Below are 22,001 nucleotides of genomic sequence, written 5' to 3'. Positions count from 1 at the left end.
CTTGTAAAAGATAATTACAAAAGGTAGCTACACTAATTATAATGGGAAATGTGTATCAATACGAACAGAAGTATGAGGCTAAATAATTGTTTCCTGACACGCAGCAAACAATAATGATCTTTTATGATGAAAACAAAAGTCACAATAATCTCAACTACAAATGCCCAACCCAAGAAAACAGCTTAAGGTAACAATTTAAAAAATTTGGTGACCGGGTGGATAAAGTCAGCAGGGACTGTGAAGCGTCTCACTGGGACATTTGCGTTCACACATGCACCTCTTCCGAAGAAAATACGGAGGATCTGCGGAGTCCAGTGCATATCTGAAAGCAGCTTTAGGGAAAAGAAGGCTTAAATTCAATTGTATATTGTATTTGTATAGTTATAATATACATTATCTGAAGGCACTTTAAATAGAAGTAAAATGTTATGATTATATCATGCTTATTTAAGTTCAGAATTTTGGGGTTATTTGGGTTATTTCTTGACAAGCTTTACATGATCTAGGGTTAGGGTTTTCCAGAGAAAATGCAATTCTTTCTCCATCTGTCCATTGCTGCCTCTCCTCTACCTTAACACTTGGTTTTAGCTCATGTCTCTTTAAGGGCCCCCTCTTACCATACAGCTCTGCTCTGATTGGTCAGCTAGCCATCTCTGTTGTGCTGGTTAACTGCTTCCAACATGTATAGGAAATTTCAGCCTGTGTGCTTTACCTGGCTTTGCTAGCAGGAGTGCCAGACTAGCCGTTAGGCATGCATAATGCAAATGTGGCCAAATGTGATGTTGTGGGGAATCGTGATGCCCGGAAGTATCAGTTGCATTACTGACAAGGTGTTTCAGGAGCTTAAGGAGCACTGTTTTCTTTGGGGGAGAAGATCTGCCTTTACCATGGACCTTTGTTTTTTTTACTTTACAGACATTTTACATAAACCCAAACAACGCTCTAGCAAAAAAAAGGGAAAAAGTGAACAAGCATAATATGTCTCCCCTAAGCCTAAATGGTGCAACTGGCGTAACGATAAGTTTGGATTCAAGATGATCAAGTTATGATTTACTTAGCCTAAGACCAGGAGAAAGACCACTTGGCGCATCTGGCCCCTAGTCCTTCAAATATCACACACACTGTCATGGTTAAAATATGACGTGTAATAGTTTGCCTTCAGTACAACATTAACTTTAGAAACAAACCTGTAACGTTCTTGCTTCCTGTAGTCCCACCGATGACTTGGGCGTATTCAATATGTCACTTGCTTCTTTCAGTTCACTGGACACAGAAGATTTGTCACTGTTGATTTGTGGATCTAAAGTGACAGTCTCTGCACAAGAGTTTCTCAGTGACAAGTCCAAAATCACAGATCCTTGGTCAACGACAAAGTTGTCATTTTTGCTGAGGTCCAAAACCTTTGAAATTGAAGGGTCTTGAGAGTCTGTTGGACTTGGGAAAGCACCAAATGAATTTGCCCTGTTCTCAGACTGAGCTGGTGGTGATACCATTTCACAGGACATTTCCAAAGAATCACTCTCTTCTGAACAAAGGTTTGTAAAGTTCGAGTCATCTTGAAAGAATCTGGCTGTTGACCGGCTGTAAAACAGACCAATCCACATGTGGACGATGAGTCGTAACTCATCACTGATGTCTTGAACTGAGGAATCCCACGGCCTATCAAAAATGGGAAATGTGTAAACATGAGCTCTTCAAGTTAAGTATCTCTTCATGTCTAAATGATGCGAAAAGTCATTCTTTGTATAAATAAGTAACAGAACATACATACCCATGCAAGGCTCGGACGATAGCTCTCCCCTTAGAGACACTTGCAAACTTGCTGTCTCTGCTGAAGTCATAGTTTTCCTTCCATTGTCTAGTGACACTGACAGATTTATCCTTATTAACAATGGTGCGTGAGTGACTGAACTTTTCCCTGCGTACCAAACATTTGTTCTGGTATTCTGAAGTCCTGCAGTGGTTGCGTTCATGTCTGTCTTCCTGGCCAACAGAGGGGCGAACAGTATGATCTCTACTCAAGTGTTGTTGATGGTGCAGCAATCTGGTAGAACCACTTAAAGGGGCTACCCGGAAGGTTGTACCTGGCAAACCCAACAGCAGAGAGAAAGACGAGGGCAATGAGTAACCATGTTCTTTAGATATCAAACCAACCAATTCCCTGTCTTCCACAGGGGGGCTTGGTGAAGAAGTCTCAAGAGGCTGAATGAATCTAGCAGCAGGCTGTCGAAGCAGAGAATGAAGAAGTGACTCTTGTCCAGCACTGGGAACATCTTTTATAAGGCCACACTTCTTGAAACTCGTCTCAGATTTTCCCTCAAGCGCTGGTTGTGGTGGAACCTTGTCAATACTGGCACTTAGGGCCAAGTCAGCAAGTAAGTTCAAAGCTTCAGTAGATGAGCAAGCATTGTTCAATTTTTCCGTACCAGTCTTCCTGACAGAATTATCCCTAAAACCCTCTTTGTGTTTGAGTTTGGGAAAATGAGTTGGGGTTTGAAAATGCAACCACCCTACGAAGACAAAACAGAGGAGAAAAAATAAAGTACATATATTAGTGTAAGGAACTTGCCACCAACATGTGAACTACTGTTTTAAATCGTGTTTGTCAAGCAATACTTTGGGTTCAGATGGATAGGACTGGCAAAAATGCAGAAAAAGCAAGAGAAGAGCAAAAGCAATTAATTAGCAAAGCACAGATAGCATTGTGAGGACAGTTGCAGAAGCCACAGAGCCAAGAAAATGTCAGTTATTTTTAAGGTCCTTCACAATATTCAACGGATTACACAAATTAAACCAAAAACATGCATTCCAAATCTCAGAATTTTGAAATATGACTTACATTTCTTTTTAATATTGTCTTCAGAGATGCCTTGATGCTTTTTGAGCATCTTAATCCTACCCCTTCTTGTGAAGATTGATGGAGGATTTTGTAGGATTTGAGACTGTTTGTTTGAAAGGGCTTGTTCTTGTGTCTCTGATGAGACTTCCTTAAATTGAGAGTCCTGACCCTCACTCTTTTGAACCTTATCTGGGTTCTCTTTCGGGGTCAGGCCAAGGGCATATGCAAAACGAGGGTCAACTGATAGCATGTTTGTCACTTCCTTGACATCCACATTAGTGTCCTGGACACTGGTCAAGGCCTCCAATGCCTCCGCATCATCTTTGCCCTTCGTGAGACGAGGCTCGGTGTGGGCAATACCTGTCGTTGTTTCCTTGGACACACTGAGACGAGGCTCGGTGTGGGCAATACCTGTCGTTGTTTCCTTGGACACACTGAGACAAGGCTCGGTGTGGGCAATACCTGTTGTTGTTTCCTTGGACACAAGGACATTGTTTTTTCTCTTTGCCTTTAACAGAACTGATTTTAGTTTACTCAAACTAAATTCACCCTTTTTTGCACACTTTCCTGGGAGGAGAGTACCAGTTCCTTTAACCTCTGTTGGAGGAGTGTCAGTGCCATCATTCTTTGAGGAATGCTCACTACTCACTGGATGCAAAGGCAATGAACAATTGTCTGATTGTCTAAACAGGCTATTTTCATTATTTGTAAAACTGGCCACAATGTTCTCAAAAAGATTCCTTCCATCCGTGGATATTATGTCATCCGTTTTGTCCACTGCTGTTAATGGCACAGTGTTTGACTCTTGCTCCATTTCGACTTTTTTGTGATCGTTCACAGAGGCATCAACCAACATTTTCTCAGAGCACTGTTCATCTATTGTACATTGAAACTTATGCTTTAAAGACTGAATCTGTTCAGCAAAAGCCACAGAGCCATGAGGAACCAAGATCCTTCCACATTCACTGATAACAGGCTTCAATTCCCAGCGCTCGGTTTTCCTTCTCAGGGGACAAAGTTCAAGATCCATTAAAATGGCGTCCTCCGAGCTCTGCTGTCCAGGGTCAGTTTTTTTCTCCTCTGCTACAGCTGAACCATGTGTAACGCATCTCACCTTTTTTTTGTATAAAAGTTTTCCAAAATTGCATTTTCGACTTAATTTTCTCCCATCAATATCCAATAGATTGTTCAACTGTGAGTCGCCAGATGATTCAGTTTCAACACAAGCTTTAGGCTTCTTTTCCAGACTTGGCCAGATTTTGGAATGCCCCTTCAGCAATTTCCTTCGTTTTGTTTCTGAGCTGTTGGTGACCTCTGGGCAATCTATAGTTTTAATTTTGACCGTCTTATGCAGAGAGTTGACTCCTGCTGTTTGTAATTTGGCTGCGGAAAAACCAGAAATCTGAAAGTCATCATGCTTTGTTGCTGTCATAGAACTGATCACATTTAAACTTTCATCAGTGACAGTTTGCTCTGCTGATGTGATGCTGACAATAAGCTCTGCTGACATGTCATCTGATGTCGGGGAGGATAAGGGAGTTTTGGCCCCCGTATCATATGTTTTGCTCAGTGCAGTCAGGTCAGATTTTGAATTGTCTTCAGTTGCATCTTCTGCTTGCAAATCATTTGGTACAACATTCTGAGGTACAGTTATGAAATCCACTTGTGCTCCAGTGCTTATTAGACAATTCTCCACAGATGTCACAGCATTTACAGGAGATTTCTGGTCTGTCAACTGGTCTTCTGAGCCCATGCCAATAGGATTGGTTGGTGCCTCCTCAGGAAATGACAGACAGTAGATATTGTCATCGAGGTCTTCCCTTTGCTCCCCCTCGTCAGCTGCCAGAATTTCTGAAGCCATGGACACTGGTAGTTGAAAGGAGACTGGTTTGCTCATGTATGACCTGAAGCTTTGTCGTGCTTTGTCAGTCCATTCGGGGGACGAGTAGAGGTTTGTGTGGTCATCCAGCACATCGTACTGATCTGGAAAGAGGCTGACTTCTCTTGATGGACATAAGTCCAACCCAGGGTTTATCAGTTCTGCGTAGCTCTGCATGTGCTGCCTCAACACGTCACACAGTTCTTCAGTTGAGTTGAGGGGTGTTTTCTCAACTACACCCTCTGCATAACTTAGCACTGGTAGAACCTGAAGGATTTCAGATGAAATGGTTGCCTTTATCTGTCCAGATTTTGTGCCTGTGATGAAAAAAAAAAAGAGGAAAGAATACTTCTAAATCTCTGGTTTGGCCTTATAACAAAACAAACTACAACTGTCACTGATTTGGGTTATTGTCATTGAATTTAAGGGGTGTGAAAAACACAAGATGAAAGTGAATGCATGCTGTACCTCTCTTTATGACCCGTGAGCCTGGAAAAATAAACATGCCTTGCAGGACCTCAGATGCATTCAAAGCATTATCTAAAAAAAAAAAAGGATTAGTTGAATTATGTAGTTGATAAAAGATTGCATCATATATGTCCCTGTTCATCATCATAATTTTCTTATCTTACCATCGATTGGGGAAAAATGGGATGAGTGCAACAGGATAAGAAAACCACCATCATTCAGTGGAACAGTGAGAGCCTGAGCAAATAAAAAAAACAAAGTCAGTTACTTAATTTAATTGTTACCTCTGCCAAGGAGGTTGTGTTTTCATCCATGTCTGTTTGATAGTTAGCAGTATGAAGCAAAAACTATTAAAACCATTTCCATTAAACTATGTGGAGGGATGGGGCATGACCCGAGACAGAACCCATTCAATTTTGGAGAGGATCCAGATAAACGGGCAGATTCAGGATTTCTTTAACATGGCGAGAACTCCGCTCTCTCTGAGTGCCCTTTCAGTTGGTTTGTTTGATCGTTTATCTGTCAGCACTTTCTTTTACTATGTTTTATGACAGGCAGGAAAGTTCCAGAGATAAAACCATGACTTGAAAGCGCAACATAAATGCAGTCCATTCACTGATTTAGTCAATTGACAGGAGGATTCTACATTGCTTGACAAATTCAATTGGTATAAGTATGGTTCTTTCGCCAAACTGAATAAACAATGTTATATATTCCTTTAACATTTTTGGAATGAAAGACAAAGCATTTTAATGTCTGAAAGATCTGTAATAAAAAGACTCACAATATCTTTCTCCTTGATCTCCTGCAGAAGCTGAGAGAGTGAGTTTGTATCTTTCGCCTCAGAAGGAACCAGCTCATACAGACTGCAGTATAAGCCACCAAGAAAGACTGAAAGACAGCAAAAGAGCCAAAATCATTACTATACATGAATTAAATCCAAGCATTTTGTTGAACATTCCTTTGCAATGTAACTCCTGGACAATAAAGACATTTTTTCTGATATCTGGAAAACCCACCTTCAGCAGAGAAGCAGGTTTCAAAGGCAGCCTTTGGCAACAGCTGCATCAGATCTATCATGGAAATGGCTTTCTCAACTTTGACCACTGGAGGCCTTAAACAGAAAACAAAGACAGAGAGAAAAATAGTCATTAAATTCAAGTCTAAGGTAATAAAGAGAGCAGTATATACTTCTCTTTGCACGTTTAACTTACAGTTTTGTAGGAATCAGTGCCCCTTTGGTGGACCTCAACCCAACATCATAGGACTGGGTGCCTATCTGAAGCTGACCCCTCCAGGCCATGTAATCACGAACTGAAATAAAATCACATACAACAACTATTAAAAAGCTATATGCATGCTCATTTCAGTTTATTAATAAATTAAATACACTCATGGGGCACTTATCAGGTATACCTGGGAAATTATACATGAAGTTGTGCATGTAAACCATGACAAAGCTGTTTTACTGGACATGCAAATGATCGCAAAAGAAATGACTGCCATTATTTAAATTTGAAGGTGTAAAATTATTTACATGAACAATATATTTCAAGACTGGCACACTTGGGCTGCGGCTGAATTACCAAATAATAAACCTTATGGAATTGCTATTGTACTGAATTTGCTAGATTTGCTGGATTTTACTTACCCAGTTTTTTCTTCTCACTGAAAAGAGAAATCAGGAAACCAGTTATCAAATATTCTTGACTTGTATTAAATGGTGTTGATATAGGCAGAGCAGAATTTGTGCTGCCATCATGTTACAGTACCTTGTAGCCTGTGGTGTTCGTATTGCTTTTGTGTCCGTATATGAAAATGATACAATAGCAAAAGGAACGGCAGCACTGGGAGATAGAGCTGTTTCACTGCTTTCCTCGTCCAACAGCTCATATAGGTAATACTGCAAATACAAAACAAAAGACTTCTGAGCTACCTTCATTCTTTCTTTCTTCACACACTTTGTCAAATATTAAGGTGCTCAGCAATACTGTGCTAACAAGGATGCATATAGACGAAGAGATAAAGACACTTGAGCTGCTTTCAGACATGCACTGAACTCCGGATAATTTCAACTGCAAATGTCCGAGTCAGTTGCTGCGGACACTCTCCAGAGTTCGCCAGCCCCCTCGTAAAAACTCCAGATAATGTCCACAATAATGTCCGATGAGCGGAAGCAGAAAAAGGTGTCAACTTGGAAATACAAAACGAGATTTAAGAGCTTTTGGTGATAAGGGCAGACACTGGTGTCGATGTGCTGTGAACAAAAACATGTGATATCCATATAGGAATTTATACGTGCATGCTGTGCCATCCCTTTGAGATCTTTCTGTTGTTGTGAATGAGTCTGATCGAAGAATCTCCTGCAACGTTCTTCATATGTGAAAGGCGACGACCTTACTGTGCAGACATTTTCCGGTGTTCATGTCTGAAAACGGCTATAGATGCCACTACAACAACATCTGACGACTTAAACAATACTACTATCGGGTGCCTCTATTTTATGAAATCAAAAGACTGTGTTACGATGTTACTTGCATGCATTTACATTTCCTTTCCATTTTAATTAAGTGGAAAATAAAGACGTGGGCAATCTCTTACAGAACAACTTGTCTCTGGAATCAAATCATCTCCTGAGTTAAGCACATCTCCAAGTTAAACTATCTGTTGACATTTCAGCACTCAGTCACATGCCTCTGCTTACCTGGGTTCTTTCAAAAGCAAGAAAGGAACTGGTTTTGGAAGATACTGAGGACAACTCTTCTGACTCATGGCAGTCAAACCCAACTGTGGGTGCTGTGAAATTCTGGGTGTAGTTCTCTGGAACCTTCTTAACTCTGCCCTGGTGGAAACAACAAAGGACAATGATTTAGCTCGTAAAATATTATGTTATAATAATAAATACATTTCAAAGTTCCCATTTTTTTTGAATACCTTTGTCAGCTTGATGATGGCAACGTATCCGGATTTTCCTTGATACCAGCGATTCAGATCCAAACAGTCAGAGTACATTGATATGTAAACACCTGAGTAGACACAGGAAACTTTCACTTGATGTGTTTTCCGGTAGAAATAAACACAGGGACACACTAAGATTTGAATACATTATAACAAACTACAATGTAACTACACATAACTTTGCAGTGACTTTCAAAAACAACTGAACAGCACACACCTTTAAAAATGAATGCCTCAACTGTCAAGGACACACCACATGTTTAACAGCTATCTGAATTACCTCACCCACTGAATGACAGATCATTTACATGCGACATCATTTTATCCTCAATCGTTAACAATAAGAAACTTTAAAAGAACAATTTACATCTGGAAAGTGTTGAATATTATAGATACTTTAAGCTTCACTGTACAAGTAAGAACACATATTGCTTCACACTGATCAGGGCCATACACTGAATTCTTATTTTCTACAAAGCCACTCAATAAACTTACAGATATTAAAACGTAGAGTTAATTAGATCTACAAAAGAAGAGGTAGAAGAAACAGGCAATGACTAGTTTGGCAGATTTGGTGGGTCTATTATACACCCTCACCTTAAGTATCCTGTCAAAGTGCTGTAAGTAACATGACAATAAAAAATACTAAAAGTATAACCTGTCCAAATGTCTCTGAAAATCAATAAAGCAAATTTGTGGTCCTAGCATTAGGAATTCACATCTTGGTTATGAAAATGTAGAAGAGGAAATCTGTTACATCACGTTTGGGATGTGGACAAGAACTCAAACAGATCCAAACAGAAACGGATGTTCGGTAACAGTGCAACGTTGCTACATTTAATTACACGTGACACAGCAGGGCTCTTGTTTTCATGGTCGTAATATTATACTACTGTTCGCTGAAAAACAGAGTCATTAAAAGGGACTTTGACCCGTGTTTACAATTTACAACATCCACACTTCAAACAGCCTGGGGCAGGCAGGGGTCTTCTGAAAATATAAACACATGTAGATGTGCAGAGATGCTGGTGTACACATGTCTGACCAGGTGGGAGTATTTGCACAGGTCTAACACGGCAAATATTTGACTGGCAACATTTCTAAATGGAAGTTAAGAGGCAAAACTTGATATATTAACAAAACATGTCACAGTTAAATGAGATTTAAAAAAAAAGTTGCACTAAGCAATGAAACTGGCAACACATACCGTCTCTCCCCCTCCTTCCAACACACTTCTATACACCAAATTACAGTTTCTGTTTCACAACACCTATTCTTCCACTTTCATTTCAAAACATTCATAAAGCTCCTCCACTTGCTTTCACTTTTAAAGGCAGTGGATCCCCATGCACTCAACTTGGACCATTTTTTTTAGCCTCATCTGCACTACAAACACTCTGAACAGCATAGATGCATGGATAATAACCTGGACACGGCGATCAAGGTAATAACTCCATAAAATAATTTAAATCAATAAGAAAGATTTAATGGATTAGTTGTATATGATCCGATGATCATTGTTTACAAATCTTACAAGAGCGTCATCTGCATAGAAACCGGATTGCTTGTTCATTCATAGCTGAGCTCTTCAATACGAAGTGGTGAGCTTACCACTGGGTGACCAAGTGTCAGTATGACGAAGTGAAGCAAATCAGAACTTACCTTTGATGGGATCTCCCAGAGTTGTGCAAGCACTCTTTCCTGTGAGAAGGCCTGTCTCTCCGAACAAATGAGCCTTTAAGCAAATAAAAATGAGAAAATCAGCGAGCTCTGGAACATGTACTGTCTCAGATGAGTCGTTGTAGCAAATCTGTACCTGGTTGACGTCATCAAACAGCAAAAACCCAAAGGTTTCCTTCAAATCCTCTTCTGAATATCCTGCTTGTCTTCTCTTTTCTCGGAACGCATTATACTAAAAGATTTTTAAAAAACAATGTTGCCTTAACTTTTTAATTAAAAACAGATGACGCAATGACAAAAATATCAATTATTTTACTAAATATAAATAGTTTGACAATTGTTTTAAATAGCATTCCATCAAATGTTGTACGGTGCTGTAATGTGAATGAATTGAAGTCAGAGTATTCCATGACATTGAAATGGTGGGATCAGATTTGGACTAACCTTCTCCTCCAGTTGCTCATTCTTGATCAACACTGCGGACTTATACTTGAAAGACTGCTTTGACTCTTCGTACAAGTACGCACTTTGAAGGGGAGCCAAAATCCTGCTTTGAAAGACGTCTGAAGAGTCTGACACAGGGACTAAAACACCTAAAAGTGAACACAAACCACAACAGCGTGTAAACTACAAGCTACTGAGCGAATTTACATTAAGTTGCGTTTTCGCTTTCTGCGAGCGAGAAAAGTTCCACCAGGCTGGGACTATTTGTCCTGAGAGACACGACAGAAGCGCCACGTCCTTCCCCGTGGAATCCAACGACATTTATAGTATATCTAATCATATATATATTTAATATATAACAATATAGGTGAGGTATAGTGGGGTCCACACACTCAAGTCACATCAATAGTCAAAGTTAAAGTTTCAGGAGGAGAAAGTGTTTGTCACCCTTACGCGCAGCACCGACATGTCCACTTTCCATCGCTGGATTTAGGAAATCTGTCGCTCTCCCTTTGCCATTCGCTGAAAACTCTTGTCTCTTCTTTTACACATAACCACAGACGTGTTAAAAGGTCCTGAGCGTGCTGTTGTGTCCACTAAACCTCTCAGAGTCACGCGAGCTTTCGCCGCAGTTTCGACTGACATATTAATGCGAAAAAACCAGGAAGTTACAGAATTGAGCCCAGTCAAACCCACGAAGGACCGAATATATCCGCTTAGGTTGACATTTCATATCGTTTCCCAGGTTAGATGTTCGGCTAATGGTGGAATCTCCTCGGTTTCCGACGTGCTTCGTTGTTCCGCTGATCGGCTCTGGTAGAGTCCTTCTCGAAAAAGAAACAGAAACCTACGGAGGAGAAAGCCTCCATTTTGAAAGTCAACGCAGGACTGCGGCGGCGGTGAGGCGGGTGTGTGCTTCGCCTGCCTCAACGACTGAATCATCATAAGCAAGACTATCGGAACTGTCGTTTTACACTGACGTGCCACAACACGTGTCACGACTTGGAGGACTAAACACTGGATTCTGCCATGAAGAGAAAGTTGAGATAAACCACAAACTTCAGGTTGTCAATATTTAACTACTAGAACAGTGGCAGAACCAACATGAGGTCTATTTATTCCTATTAGCGTGTTTTTGTGACCGGATATGAATTACTGCCCATGCTGTCACTGTCATTTATTTGTGTTTTTACTGTCATTTTTTATGTTTCACTGACCTGATCAGAGGTTAATGACAAAATAAAGTATCAAGTATTGACCATTTTTTTAGTCTATGGTTACTAAAGTGTCAAAAGTGTCAACAAATCCCTAACTATCCAAATCAACTCAACGTCAAGCTGCTTTCTGGATCCTAACACAGTAGCCCAATATATACACTTGTTTTTACCCGTAAGAACCGGATAAGACCTAGCTGGGTTCCATCATCAACCCATCTAGGCAAATTCACAAAGCAACTGAAACTTATGGGGCCACCATGGAAACTGGGGACAAAATTCAAAATGGTTGCGTCTCTTTGCTCTCACCACCAAAGTATGCAATCCATTGCTGTACCCACAATCACTTCCTTGTTCACTCATTTACTACTCCCTGTAAAATAGAACACCAATACTCAGTAGTAAGCTGTAAATTGAAATGTTGGACAGTGACTCATCATAAATTGGCGTCATCTCTGATCAATATTGCGCAACAGGATAGATAACTTTGTTTCTCACTTCCAACCAGTTGACTTTAATGTTTGACTGTTGAGTCAACATTAAAGAGGTTTTGAGCACAGTCGTATAATCTTAACCAAATGTTTATTTTAACAGTGACAACACACCCATCACTTAACCAGGCATTTAACCCAAACCACAAACATTTTTTAAAGTTCATCAATAGTTCTAAAATCTTTTGTGGTGTGGGAACATTTTCAATATGTGATATAATTGTGGAAACAATGTCCACAGCAATGTTATTGTTAAGGTTTTAAACTTACACATGAAAATGTGATTGTTTCTGTTTCTGAATTAACCAATTGCACATTACACCAAAAACAAGGATACTTGGGCAAGAGTAAGATAATGCAAAGTTAGTCTATTTATTGTGAGCCCTGGCTAACTTTCCTCAGCCAAATCTAATAATACTAGCTTACTTTAAAAATGGCTTCTCCTCACCATGAAATCAAATGTTACTGCTGGAACACAAACTGCATGTAGATGCATTTTCATAATTTTATATTGTGTATTTTAAGAGCTTTATTGTTACAGGTTAACAAGCTAGCGTAAACTATAATATAATCTGTGTTAGTATGAACAAGCTGAATAGAAAAAAAGTCAATAAATAAGCAAATTAGTTTTATAAGTTGAATTAATTTTCTTATTCCTGGCTGGGAGATATTTCTGTGTATTTTCTATTCTTTAAATCAATTATTTAACGAGGAGACTTCCTGCTTGTCAGTCGCCTACATTACCCAGAGTTCCACACCACTGTTTGTCTCTTTCAGGACTACACCTCAGCCCCTCGTCTGCCCACCGTGTTATTGTAGTGGTGATATCCCCTCTGTCATTATTGATCTGCTCCGACATGACTTTCACTTTTAGCGTAATCTACGTGGTTCGCGGAGGAGAGGAGCAGTAACATGAAATGGATGTCACCCGGGCCAGACCGTCCTTGTACGGAGAAATCGGTAAGTAGCTTAGAGCTGGTGACTAACCCGGGACAACTGTGCGAAACAGCGAACGAAGGCTAACAGTTGGTAGCTGTGATATCAGCCGGTTCATGTAGCTTTCATTTCATGGTGAGTAGCTGCAAGTCACTGTAGATATCGAGCTCAACGTCAGAAACAAGTGTTGGTAAATAAATGGAGAGCAGGGCACAAAGCTGGAAGCTCGTGAGTGAGGCCAGTGGGCTCTGAAGTACCTGTTGCACCATTTTTCACATAGTTTCTAGTTTTAACAGCAAAAGTTGCAGACTTCATTTATACAGAGATTGATATCACAGGGCAATGGAGCCAATAACGTGTATTACAACACAATAACAAATGATCCTTATATTATACTACAACACAATAACAAATGATCCTTATATTATACTACAACACAATAACAAATGATCCTTATATTATAATACAACACATTAACAAATGATCCTTATATTATACTACAACGCTATAACAAATTATCCTTACATTATAATACAACACAATAACAAATGATCCTTATATTATGATTCAACACAATAACAAATTATCCTTACAAAGTAATACAACACAATAACACACTCCTTACAATACAATACAACACAAATGGAATGATAAACACGTCACTTCCTGCGTCAGTTACTCGGCGCTGGACCACGCCCACTAATCACGCATTACGGTAAAAAAAACATCAAGTGTAGACCACACGGTAAAAATTTAACGTAAAGCAAATTAATGTTGTAAAACGAGGCTTACACAACATGGGTCAAAATTGACCCGGCTCAGTTTTTATTTTCTATATCTTTGCAGTGAATGAATTTCATCATTCAGTATTTCAGGTATTCCCAAATTAACTTGTTTATGATCATCACAAATCCTTATTTTAATTTTTCCTTTTTTCCTTTTTGAATAAAAATATTTTTGCGAAAAAAGACCTTTCTAATGCACAACATGGGTAAACAATGACCCGTATTCATTTCCTGTTTTATTTCATGTATGAGTGTTTCTTCGCTATATGTTTGAAATAAATGTATTTTATCATTTAATATTCTAAGTATTCATTAAATATCTTGTTTTTGATTACCACAAATCATTATCTTCCTTTTTCCTTCCTTACTTTATAAACAAACGTACATTTTGTATTTGTACATCACTTTGACACACATGGGTCAAAAATGAACCATCCACATACTGTATTCACTACGGAACACGTCAGACTTACGGTTGAGTTGAATGGCCATAAAGATGCTGCATGAAGAACAGGATGAGGAAAATTTGGAGGCAATACTTGGTCTTGATTCTGAGTCTGAAATCTCAGATGCTGAGGACCTAGACAATGTTCTACAGGATCAAGCTGGAGTTGTGGGTGTGTCTTGGAATTTAGCTCTCCTAAACGGAGAAGGCTCCTTGGATGACTTAGAAGACTCATCTTCATGTCATCAAAGGAGCCTTCTCCTAAATGAAGAAGAAAGAATAAGCTATAAGAGAATATAGCAAAGAAACACCCAGCCATGCATGAAATAACACAGGAAATGAATACAGGTAATTTTTGACCGATTTTGTATATGTTTCTGCTGTACCTTGCAGAACTGAGGGCAATGGAGAATAAAGAGAAGAGAGACCAGTGAGGAAGTGGCGACAATGAAAAATTAGGAAAAGGTGGCAGATGACACTATAGTTCTAGAGCCAAGTGAGCGGGAATCAGAACTCAGGAGAAAGAGAATCTGCTAAATCAAAATCTGGAGCTCTTTGAATTGCTGGTACAAGAGAAGAGTTTCAGTAATGACCTCAATATCTAGCTCTGCGAAACAAAGATGACTCCGGAGAGATACAATGAGGTCAAAGCAAAGCTGACGGCTTTTTCGACGGCTTGAACATACTCGAAAACTCACCAAACTTCGCAGGTGCGTCAGGCCTGGTTAAAATTTACGTATTCTGGAGTAATTGGAAATGGTTGTGGCAAAATGGCTCAACAGCGCCCCCTAAAACGCAGCAAATCTGTCTGCTTTAACCAATCTTCACAAAATTCGGTACACTCGTGTAACATGACCGGACGAAAAAAAAAGGCCTGCCACTAATTTGATTAACGCAACAGGAAGTTGGCCATTTTGGATTTAGTGTCCATTTTGGCCATTTAACACTAAAGGTGTGCATCTTCACTAGCCTCACTATTCGAATCGATTACGATCCAGCATTCAACGATTCGATTTACAAAGATGTATCGCAATGCATTTCAATGTATCACATCCACAATTTCTCTATTACTGCACATGGCTGCTTTTTCATCATTTAATAAAATCTGTCTGTTCTAATGTTTTCACTAACTTTATAAAAACCTGCTGAATTCATATTTATGTTGCTGGATAAACAGGGCGTCACTCTTCACACAAACTGATAATCACATGTATTTAGTTATTAATCGATGATGTCGGATCATGACTCCGGATTGTTCGGTCACTTTAACACTGAAGTTCTGACTTTGTGCGTCACGTTACGTTACATGTGTCTTACAAACTCTAGAGAGACTCAAACAAACACTAACTATTACAGTCTAAACCATCAAGTTCAGACCACACAGTGACAATTTTAAATCAAATTAAAGTTGTAAAAGGAGGCTTACTTCCTGTTGCCAGTGGGTGGCGCTATCGCTACATACAGACTAATAGCTCTGTTCAGGTTGGGGCTCTGATGAAGCCTGAGCAATTTGGGGCCAATTGGACAATGTGCAGTGAAGTTAAAAAATACTTCCCGTTTCATGACAAATCAGTAAGTGGCGCTATGACCCTGAGTTAATATTCCCATATGGAGCTGTTCAGGCCAGAGCTCTGATCATAGGTGATTATTTTGGTGCTGATTGGACAATGCACAGTGGAGTCTTTAAAAAAAAGTTGTTTTCACAGGCAATCAGTAGGTGACGCTATGACCGTGAGTTAATATTGACATATGGAGCTGTTCAGGCCGGGACACTGATCATGTGACAGAGTTGTGGTGCTGATTGGACAATGCACAGTGGAGTTGTGACAACTTCGTCTCCTTTGGTGAAGGATCAACCTTCGCTGCACCTCAATGTTTACATGGTTACAGGAAATGTCACAATTCTGACCAAGAAGGTCTTATGACTTGTCTGAGCTCATTTGAGCTGTAAATTGTAAAGCAGCCATTGTGTTTTCTTACAATGTAATAAAACACATTAGTCAACCTCTTACAATGTAATATAAAACAATAACATACTCCTGACAATGTAATATATGTATATACTGATAAATTCAACTGCAGTACAACAGGATCAAGACCTATTCAAGGGATTTATGTCTCTTGTTTTGGTTAAGAATTGGTTAAAAAACTTCTGCGGCTCTCAAATATCACTTTGTGTTTGAGCCAAAATGAGAAACAAACAAATATTTCTATTGTGCTTTTTAACATTGAAGTGACTAAATAAACTGGAACTTGGAGAGAAGATTGAATTAATCTTAAGTCAACACTCACAAACCTAGAAAGATTAATTCACATAAACAGACAGACAGAGTTTTTGTTTGGTGTCACATGTTTGCAGCTCACGGCCTTGGATTCTGGACGGACCGGTCAGCTGTGCATGAGGCCGCCGCACAGGGCAGGGCGCTGCAGCTGCAGCAGCTGATCGAGGGAGGTGCAGCAGTAAACATCGTGGCTATTGACTCTATCACGCCGCTGCATGAGGCATGCATACAGGGCCAGACCCAATGTGTCCGACTGCTGCTGGGCGCTGGTGCACAGGTGAACAGTTCCACCAGAATTGAGTCAAGTGAATGTCTTAGCTCATCAGAGCATGATAGACTGATTGTATGTACGACTTTGTTATACCTCTGTGTCCGACAGGTGGATGCCCGCAACATCGACGGTAGCACTCCACTGTGTGATGCCTGTGCTGCTGGAAGCCTTGAATGTGTCAAGCTATTGTTGGAGTATGGAGCCACAGTTAACCCTCAGCTGTTTACCTTCTCACCTCTTCACGAGGCGTGCATGGGAGGTGCGTCATGTTATGTACAACATCAGACAAGAATGTACTTTGAAGCACGAATCTGTGCATCAAGATGTATTTGCCTCACTGGTGTCACTTTACCAGAGTTTATAATGTGTTAGTGCAGGAGAAACATCAGGAAAAATAGTTTTCCTTTGTTTGTGGAAAACGTTCATAACGTTCTGAAATAAATTAGAATAGTTAAGGTAGGTCTTAGTCACACAAAGTTACCCATTGATTTTTGATTAATTTTACTCATGATTTCCAGTTTAAACAATTTGATTTAATCGCAAATTTAGAAAATTTACCCAGAGGTAGAGACAAAGCTGAACAGAGGAAGCTCAGTACAATATGAAAACGTGTCCCTGTGATCAAAAGCGATTGACTATTGAGCTCTTGATTCATATTTAAAATAATTTGTGGATGTGGAAATTAGAAAAAACTATGGAACAAAGTGTACAGGCTATGGACTGGTAAGGAGAATCCACTAAGGTGAAACTTCAGCCAAAATCTATTCAAGCTAAACAACAGCTCCTGTGCTCTTTAAAGGACAAATCATTTCACAGCCACCTTTCAAGCCCACAGGAAATAAGTATCTCCTAACCTTTCTGTGCTCAGAGAGACATTTCATTTTGTTCTAAATAAATAAATTTGTCCTTTCTCTCACGAAAGGTAATTCAGATTGTGTTCAGCTCATGATTGATCAAGGAGCTTTCATGGAGGCCCACGACTGCCACTACGGGACACCGCTTCATGTAGCCTGTGCCAGGCAACACTACGACTGCGCCAAAGTTCTCCTCAGTGCAGGTGAGTCCATTTTTTTATTCTCTGCAAACCACAAGTGAGTTAAATTAAATGTAACAATATGTTTATATCAAAATCTTATTGTTAATATATTTTTAAATACATTTCAGTCAGACAACTCGCGTTCAAATGTTTAGTGCAGCAGTAGAACAGGTTTAGTGTTTTGCGTCTAGGCTCCAACTAAGTAACTCCCCTATATGATTACACAGGAATGATGGGAGTGATTAGCAAATACTTGTAACCCCCCCGTTGGAGCCTACAGGTGGATGCTGGGGGGGGGCTGAAGCAACTGGTAGCAATACTGCAGCAGCAGTGCGAGCAAAGGGGATGATGGGAAATGTCTCTCTGCTTAAGTAGCCCACCTGATAAGGTGGGTGTTTATTATAGATGGTTGTGGAGAGTGAGGTATGTCACATGATGAATGTCACATGATTGGCGCAGCGCAGCTCGAGTTGGCTGCCTGAACTAGCTCGCCGGCATCGCTCCATTTATTACACAATCTGTCACTTTTTAAAAAACTGTAAATGTTACATCTACATCATGATATTCAGTATTCGGATAATTACCACAACAAAGTCAACTTGATTTTGTCTTCATGGGACAACATTGATATCTCTGAATAACTGTGAGTAAAACTTTTTAGCTGTTTGACTCGATTAATAGTCATTTTACAACTTAAAATATCCCTATTTTTGTGTAGATAGGAAACTATATAACTCTGGACACCTACAGCGTTAGTAACCGTTAAAGGGATAGTTCACCGAAAAATGATAATTCACCCATTATCTATTAGTGACCTATCTTCAGACGTAAAGACGCATTCAAGGACTGTCGGAAATGCTAACGTCTGCTAGCTTAACCAATTCTGGTGGACTTTTAGGCTTAAAATACGGTGGAAATTACCTTGTTTCGAGTCGAATATGAATGGCGAGACTTGGGAACACTTCGATGACACCACACGAGCAGTACGGAGCAGCATGTTTCCTGTTGTTTTTAATGAGTGAATAATCATTTTTGGGTGAACTATCCCTTTAAGACTGGTGTAGAGATTCACAGTAGGACGGTGAAGTGATGGAGCATGTCTGTTGTTTACTTTCGATATGACTGTTTTTTGTGCCTGTTATTTGTCACAGTTATACAAACTGAGAGCCTGCTTTTGCTCAGCTTGTTAACATGTCTCATCACGTCTATATTTCACATGAGGGAGATTTAGTTTAACAGCAGGTTTGTTTTCATCTGTACCTTAAATGATATAAAGTTATTATGACATTCATAGTTCATGTACTTCTCACTCATGCCGTTCTGTTTTTTTCTTTCCCTTAGGGGCAAACGTTAATGCTGCCAAGCTACATGAGACTGCCCTTCATCATGCAGCCAAAGCAAAGAATGTTGACTTAGTTGAGCTACTTGTGGAATTTGGGGGGAACGTGTATGCCAGGGACAACCTGAACAAAAAACCCATCCACTACACCAGTCTGGGATCTCCCTGTTACCTCTGCATTGAGTTCTATGAAAGTAAGTTTGTTTACACACAGTCTGCATATCTTAATGTCTCTATGTACGGTATCATCAGTGGCCCTGTTCAGAACTGGTATTAACATCCGTCTCCAGAGACACGATCACAAGTACACAGCTTGAAGTTTGTCACTTCACACATGGCATTACAATGTTTCTCCACATGTGACTTCAGAGACCACATGTGATCAGATCTCACCTCCCTGCTCTACATGCAAACACACATTATTTCTGTTTACAAAGAGCATCGATGTTGTTTTTCACCAGTTCAACTATACAGATGGCTCCGTCAGTGTATCTGTGAGTTAGTGTGAGTCAGTGTGAAAGGGAGAGAGAGAGGGAAAGCGGGGCCAGGAGAGGCTGAGGCCTGGGCCACACTGAGTGCGTGTGCAGCGTGTGACGACTGTGTTGCTGATCTGCTGCGTGAGGTTTCTGTTGCTACTACTGTATTTCCTACATTAAAAGTAGCCTATGTGCTCAACGAAATGCCAGGACATTAAGGTATGAAGATGTTCTGGTCTTACAATAACAATAAAACCCTTGTTAAACAAATGAATGGATTCAGTTTACAGAAACATTAGAGTAAATATAGAAAAATAGGTGAGACCCCTAGAAGAGCAGCACTGCTCACACGCCTGAGACACGTGGCTCTAAACTGATAACATGGGCGCCGAAATGAAAAGCAAGACTTTCTGTGACACACAAGCGCCGTTCATACTCTACACCCAGTGTGGCCCGGGGCGCCAGAGAAAAAGTATAATATCAATATATGGTTGAAGTTCATGTTAATATAGTGGTGGTGGTCACATATATTTCAGTGTGTGGAAAACTCTACTTTTACCAACTCTACTTTTGGTTCCTTTTGAAACTGCAGTGGACGTCACAACAGAGGAAGTCAACTGACTATGACTCATTTGGGTTCACACAGTAGAAAAAATGTGGCCACATGTGTCCCAGGCCACTTCTCAGTGTGTTCTGGGTACAGGATGATGATACCCAGGATGATAATGCACAGGGCCTAAGAGCAGCAGTAAAATTAAATGGCCTCTCTTGTTTTCTCTGCCTTAGATACTCCCCTCAGTCTCCAGCAGATCAGCAGAGTGACAGTGAGGAGGACTCTCGGCACAAGAGCCCATGAGGTGGTTTCCCAGCTGGGCCTGCCCAATCGCATCATACGATTTCTTTCTTACACACCACCTCCAGTTATTGAACTTTTATCACTTTGAGAAACTTGGGATGCAGCTCTGAAGAGGTTAAATACAGACCTGTTACGTGTGCTGTGGATCTCTCTCTAAAGGAAGTCATATGACAGGATGTTGGCGCTGGCTGAAGAGCAGCACAGATGAAATATCTGAACACTGCCAGACTTGTAGGTGCATAGAGAAGTCATTAGGCTGTTGATCCATGCTAACTATCAGTAATAATGTTACATTAGCAGATGTGTTAATGGTAAAGGAAAGTAGAGCCATGATACACCATCAGCTCATCAAGATCCAATATTATGACAAATCTGTATGCAAACCACTGCCAACTAACACAAGAGACTCAACATTCACACAAGTAAAAACCACACCCCTGCATATGATAGGAGGGGAAGGAACAGTATCCACGAGCTGAAAGTATTTCTGCTCCACGTGCAGAAATGTGGTTCCTCGCAACCTCTCAACATCACCCGACGGTCGCTGACTCGTCAAGCTGAATTTTTTTTCTTTGGAGGCGGGGACAGTGGCAGTTACTCACCTCCTTTGATTGGTCACTTTCAATACTCCAGTGATCAGCCTATCTCTGATCTTCTAACGCCTCTCTTGGCGGCAGAATCATCAATAATACTGTATGTCCGGGAAATGTCGCAGTTTGAGAAAAAAGAGGTGCAATGAGCAAGCCACTTCTATAATGCCCTTAACATAAGTAAATAGTGCATAGACAAGATGTAGACAGCAACGGTATACATGAACCACGAATTTTACAGGTGCTGCAGAAAGGGCAGGGGGGAAGATCAGCGATAGGGTGGAGGCCTTGCGACCAATCCAAGGAGGGGAGCATCAGCCACTGTTCCCACATCCACAGCGAATTTCGAGACTAAATTAACGCCTTAGCTACACTTAACATTTCACTGGAGTCGAGTTATCTGTCCACCAAGTTAATGTGAAGTCTCATACTTTTTCACCTTTCACCTCTAGTCTAACAACTCCTCACCACTTATTTACATCAAGTATCATGCTTGCCAAGTAGTTGTAAACTGGCTGCTAATGGTGGTTTCGAGAGGTAAGGCCAGTTTAACGGCTGAAAGATCATAACAACTGGCCGGTAAAGGCCATGCACACCAACGTCAGCTCTTCGTACTTGTTACGCCGGAACAAACTACACCTTTAATAGAACACTGTGTTAACCTCAGATCTGTCCCATCATAGATCAGCTCACCTACAAACTAAGCTGTGTAAAAATCAGCCACAACAAAGGAGCACATGTTGGGCAGCTTTTGATCTAAGTATATAATATTGCCTAATGGAGGTTGAAGTAAATCAACATGTACTTGTCTTGCTCATCATGACCAAGTAAACTTGAATGTAAGTCCACATAGATCCTGTAAAACTTTGTTCCACCTTAAGGGAACTTGAAGTGGTCTCACTAGGATTGTATTTATTTGTATATATTCAGGGAGTATTTATTTTTCATGGAAATTTGTAAATAATGTGGTTTTACCTTTATTCAATTTGTGTAAATAAACAGAACAAAACTA

The 22,001-nt window shown here is 40.2% G+C and overlaps 2 protein-coding genes across 5 annotated transcripts in view; one reads left to right on the top strand and one right to left on the bottom strand.

Moving 5' to 3' along the window:
* Positions 1-11,201, bottom strand: part of tasor2 (transcription activation suppressor family member 2) — a 19,501-nt gene extending 8,300 nt beyond the window's left edge. The window contains exons 1-16 of one of the 3 annotated variants that reach the window (XM_035155823.2): positions 10,716-11,201; positions 10,269-10,417; positions 9,961-10,056; positions 9,807-9,879; positions 8,121-8,212; positions 7,891-8,028; positions 6,959-7,089; positions 6,838-6,854; positions 6,401-6,500; positions 6,206-6,300; positions 5,971-6,077; positions 5,351-5,423; positions 5,187-5,258; positions 2,840-5,035; positions 1,772-2,510; positions 1,188-1,659 (exon numbers count right to left, since the gene is read on the bottom strand). In XM_035155823.2, coding sequence (XP_035011714.2) covers positions 1,188-1,659; positions 1,772-2,510; positions 2,840-5,035; positions 5,187-5,258; positions 5,351-5,423; positions 5,971-6,077; positions 6,206-6,300; positions 6,401-6,500; positions 6,838-6,854; positions 6,959-7,089; positions 7,891-8,028; positions 8,121-8,212; positions 9,807-9,879; positions 9,961-10,056; positions 10,269-10,417; positions 10,716-10,749 — 4,584 coding nt within the window. In that variant the 5' untranslated portion in view covers positions 10,750-11,201. The remainder of the gene's footprint in view (positions 1-1,187; positions 1,660-1,771; positions 2,511-2,839; positions 5,036-5,186; positions 5,259-5,350; positions 5,424-5,970; positions 6,078-6,205; positions 6,301-6,400; positions 6,501-6,837; positions 6,855-6,958; positions 7,090-7,890; positions 8,029-8,120; positions 8,213-9,806; positions 9,880-9,960; positions 10,057-10,268; positions 10,418-10,715) is intronic. The other 2 variants (XM_035155825.2, XM_035155824.2) reach the window with 2 other exon arrangements.
* LOC118109031 (ankyrin repeat and SOCS box protein 13) lies at positions 9,486-22,001 on the top strand. Of its 2 annotated transcripts, XM_035155826.2 has the most exons (7): positions 9,486-9,588; positions 12,848-12,933; positions 16,499-16,698; positions 16,801-16,951; positions 17,615-17,749; positions 19,070-19,261; positions 20,330-22,001. In XM_035155826.2, exons 2-7 carry the CDS (start codon positions 12,891-12,893, stop codon positions 20,485-20,487), a joined length of 879 nt encoding a protein of 292 aa, XP_035011717.1. In that variant the 5' UTR covers positions 9,486-9,588; positions 12,848-12,890; the 3' UTR covers positions 20,488-22,001. The 2 variants fall into 2 exon arrangements, with proteins under 2 accessions (XP_035011717.1, XP_035011718.1); XM_035155827.2 differs by lacking the exon at positions 9,486-9,588 and having other exon boundaries at positions 12,598-12,933; positions 17,624-17,749.

The sequence above is a fragment of the Hippoglossus stenolepis genome, chromosome 5 (genome assembly GCF_022539355.2).
Source record: "Hippoglossus stenolepis isolate QCI-W04-F060 chromosome 5, HSTE1.2, whole genome shotgun sequence".
In the NCBI taxonomy this organism is placed as follows: domain Eukaryota; kingdom Metazoa; phylum Chordata; class Actinopteri; order Pleuronectiformes; family Pleuronectidae; genus Hippoglossus; species Hippoglossus stenolepis.
This window is presented reverse-complemented; position numbering and strand designations above follow the sequence as displayed.